General features: G+C 36.5%; 1 protein-coding gene across 1 annotated transcript in view; it reads left to right on the top strand.

Moving 5' to 3' along the window:
* The window catches only part of THSD7B (thrombospondin type 1 domain containing 7B), a 972,933-nt gene that overhangs the window by 736,485 nt on the left and 223,319 nt on the right, over positions 1-13,129 (top strand). The window contains exon 14 of the mRNA XM_061135120.1: positions 5,119-5,297. Within this exon, the coding sequence (XP_060991103.1) occupies positions 5,119-5,297 (179 nt within the window). The remainder of the gene's footprint in view (positions 1-5,118; positions 5,298-13,129) is intronic.

Here is a 13,129-nt window from a genome sequence, read left to right as displayed (position 1 = left end):
CATGCCATAACTCAAAAGTTTAACGGAAGAAACAAATGATACTTTAGGTGCTTTCCAACTCTTCCCCTCTCAGGCCTCCAGATGCCTAAACAAGGTTGGTCCCATTTTGAAAGACTGTATCTTTGAAAGAATGTAACTGATGCTCATGAGCAGGATTCTCAGTTCAAGATATAAACGCACAACAGTAAGCTGGCACTTCAGTTCACACTACCTAGCCACATGCTAATGATATGAGATTTTAAACAGATGTTTGTCAGTGTTTCCCTTGAGAACAATGGCAAAGTATTGATCTAATTTCTCAAATTCTTTCCTGTGATAATATTAAAACATCTGCACCCATGCTTTCTCCACCTTTCCTGAAGACTATCTAACCATTCTGACTTAAGTCATCACATACTTTTAAGTATGGTACATTTTATTAGATAAATAATAAGACTAAAATGTATAGATAAATCTTTAAATATGGACAAATGAAGACATGATATCATTCGAACTCACAAAGTTCTCCCAGCTCTTCACTTTGAACTGGGGAAGAGATGAGCAACATTTTATTTTTGGTAGTGTGTTTTATTCTTTTAGCAGTGTTAGTCAATGGAACATTCACTGTCTAGGCAGATGTTTGCTATTACTTTACACAGTAGGAAAATATAAGTAAATTAACCTAGGTTATTTCCTCAGGATTAATATCATCAATATTTCCTTCTTTCACATCTTCCAAAACAAGATTTTCAGGGGGCAGTGAGAGGTGTGAAGGGGAAGTGTTAGTACTTGAATGCTAGAAGAAAAATATTCACAGCACATAATATCCTGAGAAGTGGTCTTATCAATGAGGCCATTATATTTAGAGAGCTGTGTTTTCACCTACATCTATTGAACTAACCTAAAGAGCAATATGTGGGGTTACTAATATAGATTGAAACCAGGTACCTGGGCTTCAGCTCTGTTGGGGGTAAATCATTAAATTCCTCCAGCTATAACATACAGATTCTATGAATATATTTTATTCAGCTCATCTTTATCTATAATATCAATAGATACTTTTTGAATACCTACTATGTACAATGTATATGGCTTATAAAATCACTATGTTGGTTGCATTCTCTACTGATAATTTTGTAATAACTATTTCATACTCAATTTCATATGCATACAGATAACTAAAATAGAACATGAAGGCATCCACAGGTCAAGTAATATGTTGGTCCAAGCAACATATTCTGCTTATAAATTATAGTGTAAAGTATTTTCAGTAGAAAAAGTTCTTCTTTCATAGCAATTGGATTTAGATTTATGACTGTTGCCAACGCAGCTAGTCTGTGGTGTGTTTTATGGAAATGAACTTTTAAAACATTATTGAAGTTTCCATAGTCAGAAATTGGGATTCTCTTACGGCAGGTTAACTTGTAGGTAGTCACGTTTGATCATATTCTGCTACCAACAGTTGTAGGTATTATGTAGATAAAACTAATCCTTTCAATTATAAGATAGGTGTAAAACTATGCAGTTATTAATGGTTCTCAGTATGATCTTTCCTTTTGAGTATACTCGAGCATGCAAATAACTTTCCTGAAAAATAAATGTCACTGTTGCTCAGATCTGTTGAATTTCAGAATTATATTTTACTCATTGAATTTATGACCTTGACTTTCATAGAGATCCTCTGGGTTCATGTCTTATCACGGGGAGAAAAAAAAAACATATCGCTAAGAGGCCCTGTAGTTAAAAGTCCTTCAATATGCAAATATAGATGATATTTATTTTAAGTCTCCTTGATTCAAAAGAGCATCTAATTCAAAATCTGCTTTGAAATAGAATCTAAGTAGACACAAGTAATAACAATTTATTTATATGACGTCTCCTGAAATTTCATATTTGAAGCATTTACACCAAGAAAGTTAGTTTCACTTAATTACTAGCCTGCTTTTCTCATTCAGTAGCAAATGGAATTATTTTGTGACTCAGTTTCTCTGTAAAACCAAGTAATGCCTGTGGTCTCTAGTTAATCCTGTAGTTAGCATTTTTTACATGCCTAGTACTAGATTAAAAATCAAAACTCCTTAGTAAATGACTGTACAATTATAACTATGATAAACAATAGAGAATGTTAACAATCCCAAATAGAATTTGTTTTCAACCTCGGAGGGATCCTTCTTGATGACTTAGGTATTTAAAATGTGCTCTTTCTTATCAGTGAGTGTTATTTGGGGAATGCACAATCATTCTAGTATTAATTAGTAGTATTAATGTAAGAGAAATGTAACTCTAAAATTAGAGAGTGAGAGAGTGTAGAGAGAAGTGGTGAAAAGATGGCTTATATAAGAAAATGAGTATCTTTTCCATTGTGATATGAAGATAGAAGAAAAATATGGAAGTTCATACAAATACAGTCATAGGAAATTAAAACAGTTCATATTCATTCCTATTTCTTCTGAAAAAGAACAGATCTTAAAAGTTTGAAGACAGGAGAGAAGGTTTGGTAAATCTGTCATGTGGAATGGGAGCGAGAAGAAAACTCAGAAGAATCACCAAGCAGTGTGTGGCATTAGCACTGCCTTAATCTCCGCTTGGTTTCCATTATTAAGCACAGAGTAGGAATGTAGTTGGACCAATTTAGATCTGAAGTTTTGCCAGACTGGGCATGGCAGAGGAGTGATGGGGCCAGATGGTCAACCATACTACAAGAGAGTAGTTCAAGTGTGTGTGTGTGTGTGTGTGTGTGTGTGTGTGTGTGAGTGAGTTGTTTCTGATTCCTTGCGACCCCATGGACTATAGCATCTGAGCCACTAGGGAAGTAATGAAAGCTAAACTGCTTAGAGGAAGAGCAGTGTTTTCATGAGGAAAGGCATAAATATTACTGGAGAAGATGAAGTAGTCTATGTGGAAAGATTTCAAGATATAGGAGAGGGAAGGGCAGGAGGAAAACAAGTCAAGGAGGTTGTTCTGAGACTAGGTTACACATTAGAATTCTCTGGGGATCTTTGAAAACTACCACTGCCTAGGTCCCATCCTCTGAGATTCGGTTGAATTAGTCCATAGTATAACCTGGCCAGTGGGAACATATTTTGTGGCCAAAGTTGAAAATCTTTGTTTAGAGCCACTTATGAAGAATCTTATAGTTTTTGCAAAGTGGTTGTCACTTTATTTTCAAGACAATAGAGAATCAGCAAAGGTTATAAAAGGACTAGTGTAAATTATTATGTATTTTAGAAAAGTAACTTTTTCCTCAGAGTGACTGACCAATACCAAAGAGAATGATTTGGAGAAAAGGAGACTCGTGGAGAGAATATTTCAGTATTCTGGGCCAGAAAGAGTTGAACCAGGGATGAACCAGAAGAATTATAGAGTAGGGGACATTGTTGTGATGCTTCAACATAAGAACTAGTTAATATATGTGTAAAATGATGGAGCCTGGTCTAAGGTAACTGAAATATTTTTTATTTTAGATAATCTGTTAGCTTTCAATTGCTGCATAACAAATTAACATAGACATAGCTCTTCAAAACATGTATTATCTCACAGTTTCCATGGGTCTGGAGTACAGCCATGGCCTCTCTAAATTCTTTGCTGAAGAGTCTCACCAGACTGTAATCAAGTTGTGAGTTAAGATTTAAGGCTCTGCAGAGGTGTGATTGAGGGAACCTCCTCTTCCAAGCTCCCTTGGAATTGTTGGCAGAATCATCTTCATGTATTATAACCCGCAGAGCTGAGGCCCCTGTTTCCTTGCTTGCTGAGAGCCAGGGGCTGTCCCCAGGCCCTAGCAGCTGCCTGTGGTCCCCTGCCCTGTGGCCACCTGTAGGCATTTTATAGCACAGCTATTTGCTTCTTTAAGACCAGTGGAGAATTTTGTTCTACACACACACACAGACAAAAGGCCCACTCTTTTAAAGATTTTCACCCGATTAACTCAGGACCCCTCAGAATAATCTTCCTTTGGATTAATTCAAAATTTGGCATACTAGTAATATCTGTGCATTCCTTTCCCTTTTGCCACATACCATAATCTAATCACAGGTCTTGCCCAAATTCAAAGGAAAGAGATTATACAGGTATATACACCTGTATATACAGTATGGGCTTCCCTGGTGGCTCAGACGGTAAAGCGTCTGCCTGCCATGTGGGAAACCTGGGTTCAATCCCTAGGTCGGGAAGATCCCCTGGAGAAGGAAATGGCAACCCACTCCAGTACTCTTGCCTGGAAGATTCCATGGTCTGAGGAGCCTGGTGGGCTACAGTCCATGGGATCCCAGAGTTGAACACGACTGAGTGACTTCATACACCAGTATACAGAAATCAGATATGTTGCAGTTAATTAAGGTAAGGAATATAAGAAAATTAGAATCTTCTAGGAGAAAACTGGTGACCTCAGCTTTAGACATGTTAAATTTTAGGGTAATAGGGCATCTGATTAGAGTAGATCAGTAGGTGGCGTAGAATTTATTGGAGAGATGGAAATTGGGAATACATATTTGGTAATGATCTGTAGAGGTGATGGTTAATCAGAGAAAGATTGTAGCAAGAAGTGGGCTGAGGACAGGAATAAGAGCTAGTAAAGCTAGAACATCTACAACTATACCTCAACCCTCACCTCTTGATTCCAGTCCAGCATCTCATGTATAGCCTTTCACTATTCCTCTTTTTTTCTTTCAGTAGTATCCTGCCCTTCCTAATCTGTGGTTCAGTCTTTGTCCTCCTCCTACCTTCAAGTCACACCACACAGCAGTGAGAATCAAGATCTTTCTTTGTGAAATCTTTGCAGACCGAAGGCGCTGAGACTGACTATATTATGCTTTCTGTTCCCAGAAGAGGAAATGTAGATCCAGTGCATGGGGAGATAGTACCATCATTAACCCTGAGCTGCTTCATTTCTTCTTATCAGAAAGCGAGACTTTGCACTTTTCCCTTCTTCCTTCCTCAATCCCAGATTTGCCTATGAAGTAAGCAGATGGCACAAATTTGGAATGGAGAAGTAGTCATATGTATCTCTCTTGGAAATCTTTTGTTTATTGAAACCCCTGAAGCAATATTTTTTGGCAATCTGATCTCTAATAATGGAAACAAAGTAAATTTGATCAGTACATTTTGATCAGACTTTCTTCACTTCTTTTAAATATTTTCCAGGCTATATTCAAGAAGAATGTGTCATTCCTTGCCCATTTGATTGCAAATTAAGCGACTGGTCAAGTTGGGGGTCTTGCAGTTCATCTTGTGGGATTGGAGTGAGAATTCGATCGAAATGGCTGAAAGAAAAACCATACAATGGAGGTCGCCCGTGTCCCAAATTGGATCTCAAGAATCAGGTAAAGTACATGAAGCAAATACAGAGCTGAAAAAGTATCTCCCTTATTATTTCCTGTTGAAATTGAAGTCATTATCTTGTTATAAGTAGCTCATAAAAAGTTATTAGAAGTTCAGAAGAGTGGATAAGAGGGTAGAAATTAATATAATAGAATTAGTAATAGAAGCTCTGCCCACTCCTAGGCAGTGCCAAGAACAACTTGGTAATATTAGCTATAATGATGTTTACAAAAATGAAATCCAGTTGGTTTTTAAATTATCTTGAAATGCTATTTGATTAATCGTATTATAAAAGGTTTGTGTGTATGTGTATGCAATAATATTGGGAGAATGTCAATTACTTTATGGCTATAGATACAATGAGCGGTCTCATCTGCATACTTCAAAACTGGTGTTCTGTTTTTCCTTTACCTAACTCTTCATCCTAATTTTCTTTGTTCCTAATCTTGTCGGTGTTTTCACAGCTCTTTCTGTCTCTTCTGAGCTATTTTTCTACCTTTTCCCCCTAAATCAAAGCTGTTTTCCTAAATGGAACCTAAGGCATACACTGTCATGTAGATATCAAATAAAATTGCCATCTTAAGCAAAGTTGATTAGAATATTTCATTTAGCTTTGAAATAACATATAACAGAAACTAAGATTTAATTAAGAATTATGATAGAGAACTCAAATTTTCCCCATGATCGCATACTGTTATTATACATGGACTGATACATACATTTTAATTAATTGAGTAGGTGAAGTACAAGATGACAGTTGTTAATAAGTTCTTTATTCTTAAGTGAAGTGTGCCTTAAACATGGGTCTGCAGATCCTCTAAGACTGAAACTTTTAGCAGAATAGCTACACAGGCTTCTATTACTAAGTCTATTTGTTTCTTCCCTCTAATCACCATTTTGATCAGACTTTCTATAGAGATTGTTTAATGTAAGGGAAATCCAATGTCTAGTTGACTAATATAAATAACATATCTAGTACTACTTCTATTTAGATATCATTTGTCATTTCAAGACTGCCATCTCTAACTGTTTTTGTAAGTTTTTATAAAAGATATATAACTTGCTGAAAATGAAAAATTATTATAATGGCAAAAAATGTTTGTGTTCTAAGACAGGGCAAAGTATTAGGCTAGTCTTGTTTTTTTAAAGTTACGTGGAGTAAAATAATGATCCTGGTTTCTTCCCTCAAAGCAAATATAAAGAATATTGGGGAAAAAACAATTCAGAGGATTGCAAAATCCACACAAATTTTGTCCAAAAAAAGAAAAAAAAAAAACTTCACAAGTACAACACTTTGGGGAAGGGAAGGGTGGGATATGATTAATGAAAACAGGAGGGAAACAACCCAAGTAGGGGGAGTTTGAGGAGAGAAATATCCTCCTTATGAAGAAAGATATGACCCAGGTTGATGCTGATCAGAAAGAGGACTTTGAAATTAATCCTCTGTCTGAAGACTAGTTAACCCTCCCAGGGGATATTCCAGGCATTTAAAGAAGGAAATAACTGCTAGGCATTTGTAATTATAAATAATGTGTGATAATTCTTTTGTCTCCTCAAAGCCATAAAAGAAACTGAAGCTTTTATAAAACTAGTGGTAAACACTAGTTTTAATATGCTACTTTTATGAACTAGAAAATTATCCAGGGAGTAAAAGGACTTCATTTGAGCACAGATCCCAAAACTGTATTCTCACTGTGTATATGCAAATGTGTCAGAAACTGTCTATTAAATTTGGGAGTATGGATAAGATAAAGTACTTGTATGCCTGTTAGGACTTAAAGGAAACTTGTTCTAAACACTTAACTGATGTTTAAAACTTGTACACTTAAGTAGAACACACTAAAAATTAATCCCATGTTCAAAAATAATTTAGATAAATTCCATATGTGAAAACTAAGCAAAGATGGCTTTGTCCGCAGGAGCTATTTCTAGCTTTTGCACTCGGGAAGGAAATAAGTAGCATTCCAAAGACATTGGTTTTGATGCTCAGAAGTGAATCCTGAGATTTAGTTATCAGAAATCAAATTTAACATGCCATGTATTCTGATGCAAAGAGGTTTTAGGTATCTACAATATATGTGGTTTAAACTTGAAAAACTGCACCCTAATCCATACTTGATATTTTAACATAATTGATCAAGATAGTAAATAATAAGCCCTCCCTCTCACTTGTAAGTCTATGAATGGCAAGGAAAAATGCTACTGTAAAAAATACTAAACTTAAAGGAAATTGTCACTAGAGGCCTTTCTTTTCTAAAGCATACTTTTACTTAAAATTGTATTTGTGGAAAGTTGTCTGTGGATTTCATTGTATTTTTGCTCTTATGTATTGCAGACCCCCCTTTGTGTGTGTGTGTGCATGTGTGTGTGTTATTTGTTGACATTTGTTGAAGTTATCCACATTTTCTTAATTCATCTGAAAATAAATTGTCAGGAATTTTCATTATTTAAGAAATATTCCCTAGCTTCTATTATTTATGGCCGTTCTTCTATAGAAGAGCTCACAATTTCTCTAAGCTGGAAATATGATCTAGTACAGGTACACCCACTGAGGCTGTTTTGTAAAGTTCAATTTTACTACTGGCCTTAGGTTATTGGTCTTCTTTCCAATTGGTTTTTAGGTCTCAATTTATTGTCCTATTTTTGGAACCAAAGTAATAACTCTCTCATGTATTCACCCATAAGAAAGAGCTTAAAAAATATAACCAAATTATAGCAGTGAGAAAAGTTCATATCTTCAGTACCTGTGCATAAAGAAGATTCAGTATATGACAGATTGAGCCTAACATATAATTAGTAAAAATATTGAACTTTCTTATGTGTGAGTATTATATGTACTTATTATACACATGTATACATACACATATATGTATATTATGTGCAAGCTGTGTAAATGTTAGTATACCTGCATGTATTTAGTCACTTTCCTCCTTTGTTTCGTTTTAGAACATGGGGTCTTTCTGAGGGCAAGGCTGCCTTTCTGCTTTTGTAACTCATTCTAGCCCCTGGTACACCATCCAGTGAATTGTCAAATTATATTCATTGGATGCTTTATTTTCTCTCTGGATGAGTGGGTGGCTAGCTCTATAGAAAGAATAAAATATATATTAGAACTCTGGTCTCTTAAGCTGTGATTTGCCATTCGAATTCTCAAAAAAACTTGAGCTCTTCAGGAAGAAATAAGAACTCCAAATTGTCCTTAAGAGTCATTCATGATTTGCCTGAAAAATCCTGTGTTTGTATCTCCATTGAAATTTAACTCAGTGATATAAATGAAAGAGTTGATATTATGTACACAAACTCATAAACTGCTCTGAGTCAGTTTGTGAAATCGATATTTATAATCTCTCATAAAAGACTTCCCTTTTAAACTAAAACTTATCAACGTGATAGCTCTTTCTCTAGAAGCACCAAAGTGACAGCTATGCTTTGATGGTTTTCTGCTAAGTGTATTTGTGATGCTAAATAGCTCCAGCATGCAGCTTACCCAAAGCTTTCATTTAGCTAGAAAACTTCTAAATAGTTTATTGAATTATCAGGTCAGTTGCCTGATGTCCTTGACTCTACTGTGCAAAGTCAAATAGATAATATATCTAAATTTTTTACAATCTATAATGTAGTGAGTGGATTTAAGTGTACTTATACTGTATCTTTTTGCTGTATTTTTTCTTTTGTAATTCTGCTTAATAGAAGATTAAATTTGAGAACATTAAAGTTCCATTGGGTTGACATTTCCCTTTATGAATTCTTTATACAACTGAAAGCAAGGCAGGGGCAGGAAATTCATGTTGTTTATATGTTGCAAATCTATGTGTTCAGTGCACATGAGCAGAAATCTTACATTGGGATTCATTACCTATACTTCTTAAACAGTTTTGAAAGAGTTTTGATTATGTTTGCATGTGAATGAGAGGATATAAATTAAATGAATGTTTTCTAGAAACAATTTCTATTTTAAAGGTGTGTCTTTACCCCAAAAAGAAGTGGCCGAAATTTGTAAATGATGAGTATAATTCATTTTATTTTTCATAGCTAGGTAATACTATTTTAAAGAATACTTTCTTTCCAAAGGTAAACAGTTGTATTTTAGCAAGAGCATTTCTCCATTAGAAGGCAACTCCGGATGAGAAAAGTTTTCCATAGAGAAGTAGCTTATGCTCATTTTAATATTGCTTCATTAATTATTAGTAACATGTTGGGATGTGGAAAGAGGATAACTGTCATTCAATCTGAATGTTTGTTTACCCAGAAAAATATGGCTACATTTAACGCTTAGTTTGATTTAGCTGATTTTGGCCTCTTGGTTCCTTTGGACCTGCCCAACTTCCACTCATCCTAACCTAGTCCAAATCATTCTTGGCAGAGTTCTGCTCACTCTGGAACTGGCAGGAGCCCCAGACCGTAGTGGAGCAAGAAGTCATCTTCTTGAGCATTAACATGGAAGGCCCACACTTATCCATGATCAAGTACATTCAGGTGTACTGTTCTTGCCTAGGGGGGTAGGGGTTGGTGATTGATTACACCTTTGATGAGAACTTGTTTAATTATGAAATATCATAGGTCACAAAAGTAAGAGATGCAGCATGATTTATTCCTTAAAGGATTTAATAAAGACAGATATTACTAAAACATTTCACCTCTCCCTGACATAGTAATTATTATAGCAAAGCCCAAGTACATGTCACCCCATCTCATAGGCAGAGTGAAATGATTCCTGAAGGCTGGTGTTCATCCGTTCATATCCTTTATGGCTGTCTGCCAACCCAAATGCTGTGCTTTCTACTCGTGACAAACCACTAGCTAAGCTGAGTAGAGCTTGCAGGAGAGGCAATCAGTCTTTCATTTTTGTTCTTGCCCTGTGGTCATTTCCAAGCAAAAACGAGAAAAAATCATTTTTTCCTTCTCAAGAGCTTCCTCTCCCCCCTACACTTGTACCTACATATACCCTACTGTTGATCATTCCAGAAGGACTGCCCCTCAGACTTGCTGAAATCTTAAGCAACTTTGATCATGTTTCTTGAGAACTGCCAGTGTCACTCGTGAGAAGCAATTGTCCTCTACATGTTGTCCACTCTCTTGCATTTTACTGTGTTGTTTAATACTGGGCATTGCCGCTCTGCACATACTCAAACTCATTTTTAGTTTTCAATGCAAGAGATTCCCATGTACCTCTAGGTAGTTCTCCACTGAGTTGGCTTTTGGCAAGTTTCCCTCATGCTGTTGCTGGGCAGGGTTTCCTGGATTGGCAGGAGATAGTTATAAAATCGAGAAATGGGCAACTTTTGTCAAATTTTGTCTTTGGAACCCTTTCCAATGTGCTGTTATACCTCATATTATTCCTAGTCCCTTAACTCCTGAAGTTCTGAAACATTACATTAGGTAATATTAGCCTCACATTGGAGAAAGCAATGGCAACGCACTCCAGTACTCTTGCCTGGAGAATCCCAGGGACAGAGGGGCCTGGTGGGCTGCCGTCTATGGGGTCGCACAGAGCCGGACATGCCTGAAGCAACTTAGCAGCAGCAGCAGCAGCCTCACATCACCTATATTGGAAATTTTGCAAAACTGTCTTCTTAACCAAGTACTCAGGTAGACGTGCTTAGGTACTTTTCTAGAAAAAAGTTTTGGCAGAATCTACTTTTCAGATCTTTCCTGAATCGTCCTACCTTTTAAGTTTTAAATGCAAATTGGAAACTTCCCTCCTCCTGTCATGCATCTGATTTGAAGAGCTGACCCATTAGAAAAGACTCTGATGCTGGGAAAAACTGAAGGCAGGAGGAGAAGGGGACAGCAGAGGACAAGGTGATTCAGTGGCATCACTGACTCAATGGACACGAGTTTGAGTGAGCTCCAGGAGATGATGAAGGACAGGGAAGCCTGGTATGCTGCAGTCCATGGGTCTCAAAGAGTCAGACATGACTGAGCAACTGAACAGCAAAAACAACATGACTTAAGAGTCAAGATAAAAATAGTCTCTCTGAGAAGCTTATCTAAATCTTTTGGAATATAGAGTTTGCTTCATAACCTTTACTGATCATGAGAGTAGAAAAATCACCATGGGTGGAGGAAAAGTTGGTATAAAACAGTTTCCCAGACCCCTGCTCTGCAAACTGTGGTCAGCACAAGAGTAAGTTCCAGAAGGCGTATTCATTAACAAAGCTTTGTCTTTGCTCCTTTTTCTGATCAGGCACATTGATGACCAGTGCTGAATTGAGAATCTTGTCACTGAGGTGATAATTTTTTGCTGAAGTCAGCTCTGGAAAAGATTTTCCCTGCAGTTGACTTAGCATGCCCTTTCTAATATCAACAGTGAACACAACCACTAGTTCTTTTCTACTCCAAGCAAATTTGGGAGTATTCTCCCATTTCATAGAGGAATAGACTAGGGCTTAGAGGCGATGCAGAGAAGGCAATGGCACCCCACTCCAGTACTCTTGCCTGGAAAAATTCCATGGACATAGGGGCCTGGTAGGCTGCAGTCCATGGGGTCGCTAAGAGTCGGACATGACTGAGAGACTTCACTTTCACTTTTCACTTTCATACATTGGAGAAGAACATGGCAACCCACTCCAGTGTTCTTGCCTGGAGAATCCCAGGGACGGGGGAGCCTGGTGGGCTGCCATCTATGGGGCCGCACAGAGTCAGACACAACTGAAGCGACTTAGCAGCAGCAGCAGTAGAGGGGATGATTACTTGCTCAGGTTGACCCACTGATGTGTGAGGCGAACGTGATAACCACTGCACTATCGAAACGATGTATATAAGGTGTTAAAAGTCATTCAGGTCTGAGGTCAAGTGCTACCCTGCCCCATTCTAGCTGTGAGAACATGAGAAAATTATTTATCCTTACTAAATCTCAGTAAGGTTATTTAACCTTGCTGAGTTTCAGTTTCATAATTTGCCAGAGGAGTATAACAATAACAGCTGCCTTTTAAGATTATTGTGTTAATTAATTTAAAATGAAAATATACATAAACTTCCTGTTATGTTGTTTGGCAAAGACTTAAGTACTTGATAAATTTTAGGATTTTTTTTTCTTGGTCTCTGACACATAATTTCTGTTTCCAGTTCAGTTTTTTTTTCACCTATATTATTTAATATTGCATTTTTTCCTAGTGGGAAAGTACTTGATAAATTTTAGGATTTTTTTTTTCTTGGTCTCTGACACATAATTTCTGTTTCCAGTTCAGTTTTTTTTTTCACCTATATTATTTAATATTGCATTTTTTCCTAGTGGGAAAAAGGGATGTAACTGATTACATATTTGTAACTAATTTCCTATGAACTTGAGGTTCTTTGGATCTTTATTTATATAAATGTTATTAAGGTATGTAACAGAAAGATAAACAAATCAATGTGAGTAGAGCTCCATGACTTTTCACAAAGTGAATCTTCCCATTCAGTTACCACCCACATCAAGAAGTAATACTTTATCAATATCTTTCTTGCCCCCTTTTGAACTCTAGCTCCTTCTCTACCATCTTCTTCTCACCAAATGGAACTATTATTCAGACTTCTAACAGGATAAATTAGTTTTATAATTTTTAAAGAAACTTTACATAATGGATTCTGTACTATGTACTCTTTTTCTGTCTGCCTTTTTCTCTTCTGCATATTTGTGAGATTTGTCCATGTTGTGATGGATAGCAATAATTTTGTTCATTTCCAGCTTTATGTAGTGTCCTTGTGTGTATCCCATTATTAGATTGTATACCACATTTTAATCTGTTTTCATTAATGGATGGACATTTGGATTATTTCCAATTTAGGGTTATTACAAAGAACATTGTTGCAGCCTTTCTTGCACATGTCTTTGGTGCTCACATGTGTGCGT

The sequence above is a fragment of the Dama dama genome, chromosome 33 (genome assembly GCF_033118175.1).
Source record: "Dama dama isolate Ldn47 chromosome 33, ASM3311817v1, whole genome shotgun sequence".
NCBI lineage: Eukaryota > Metazoa > Chordata > Mammalia > Artiodactyla > Cervidae > Dama > Dama dama.
Note: the sequence above shows the minus strand (reverse complement) of the source record. Positions and strands in the feature narration are given on the sequence as shown.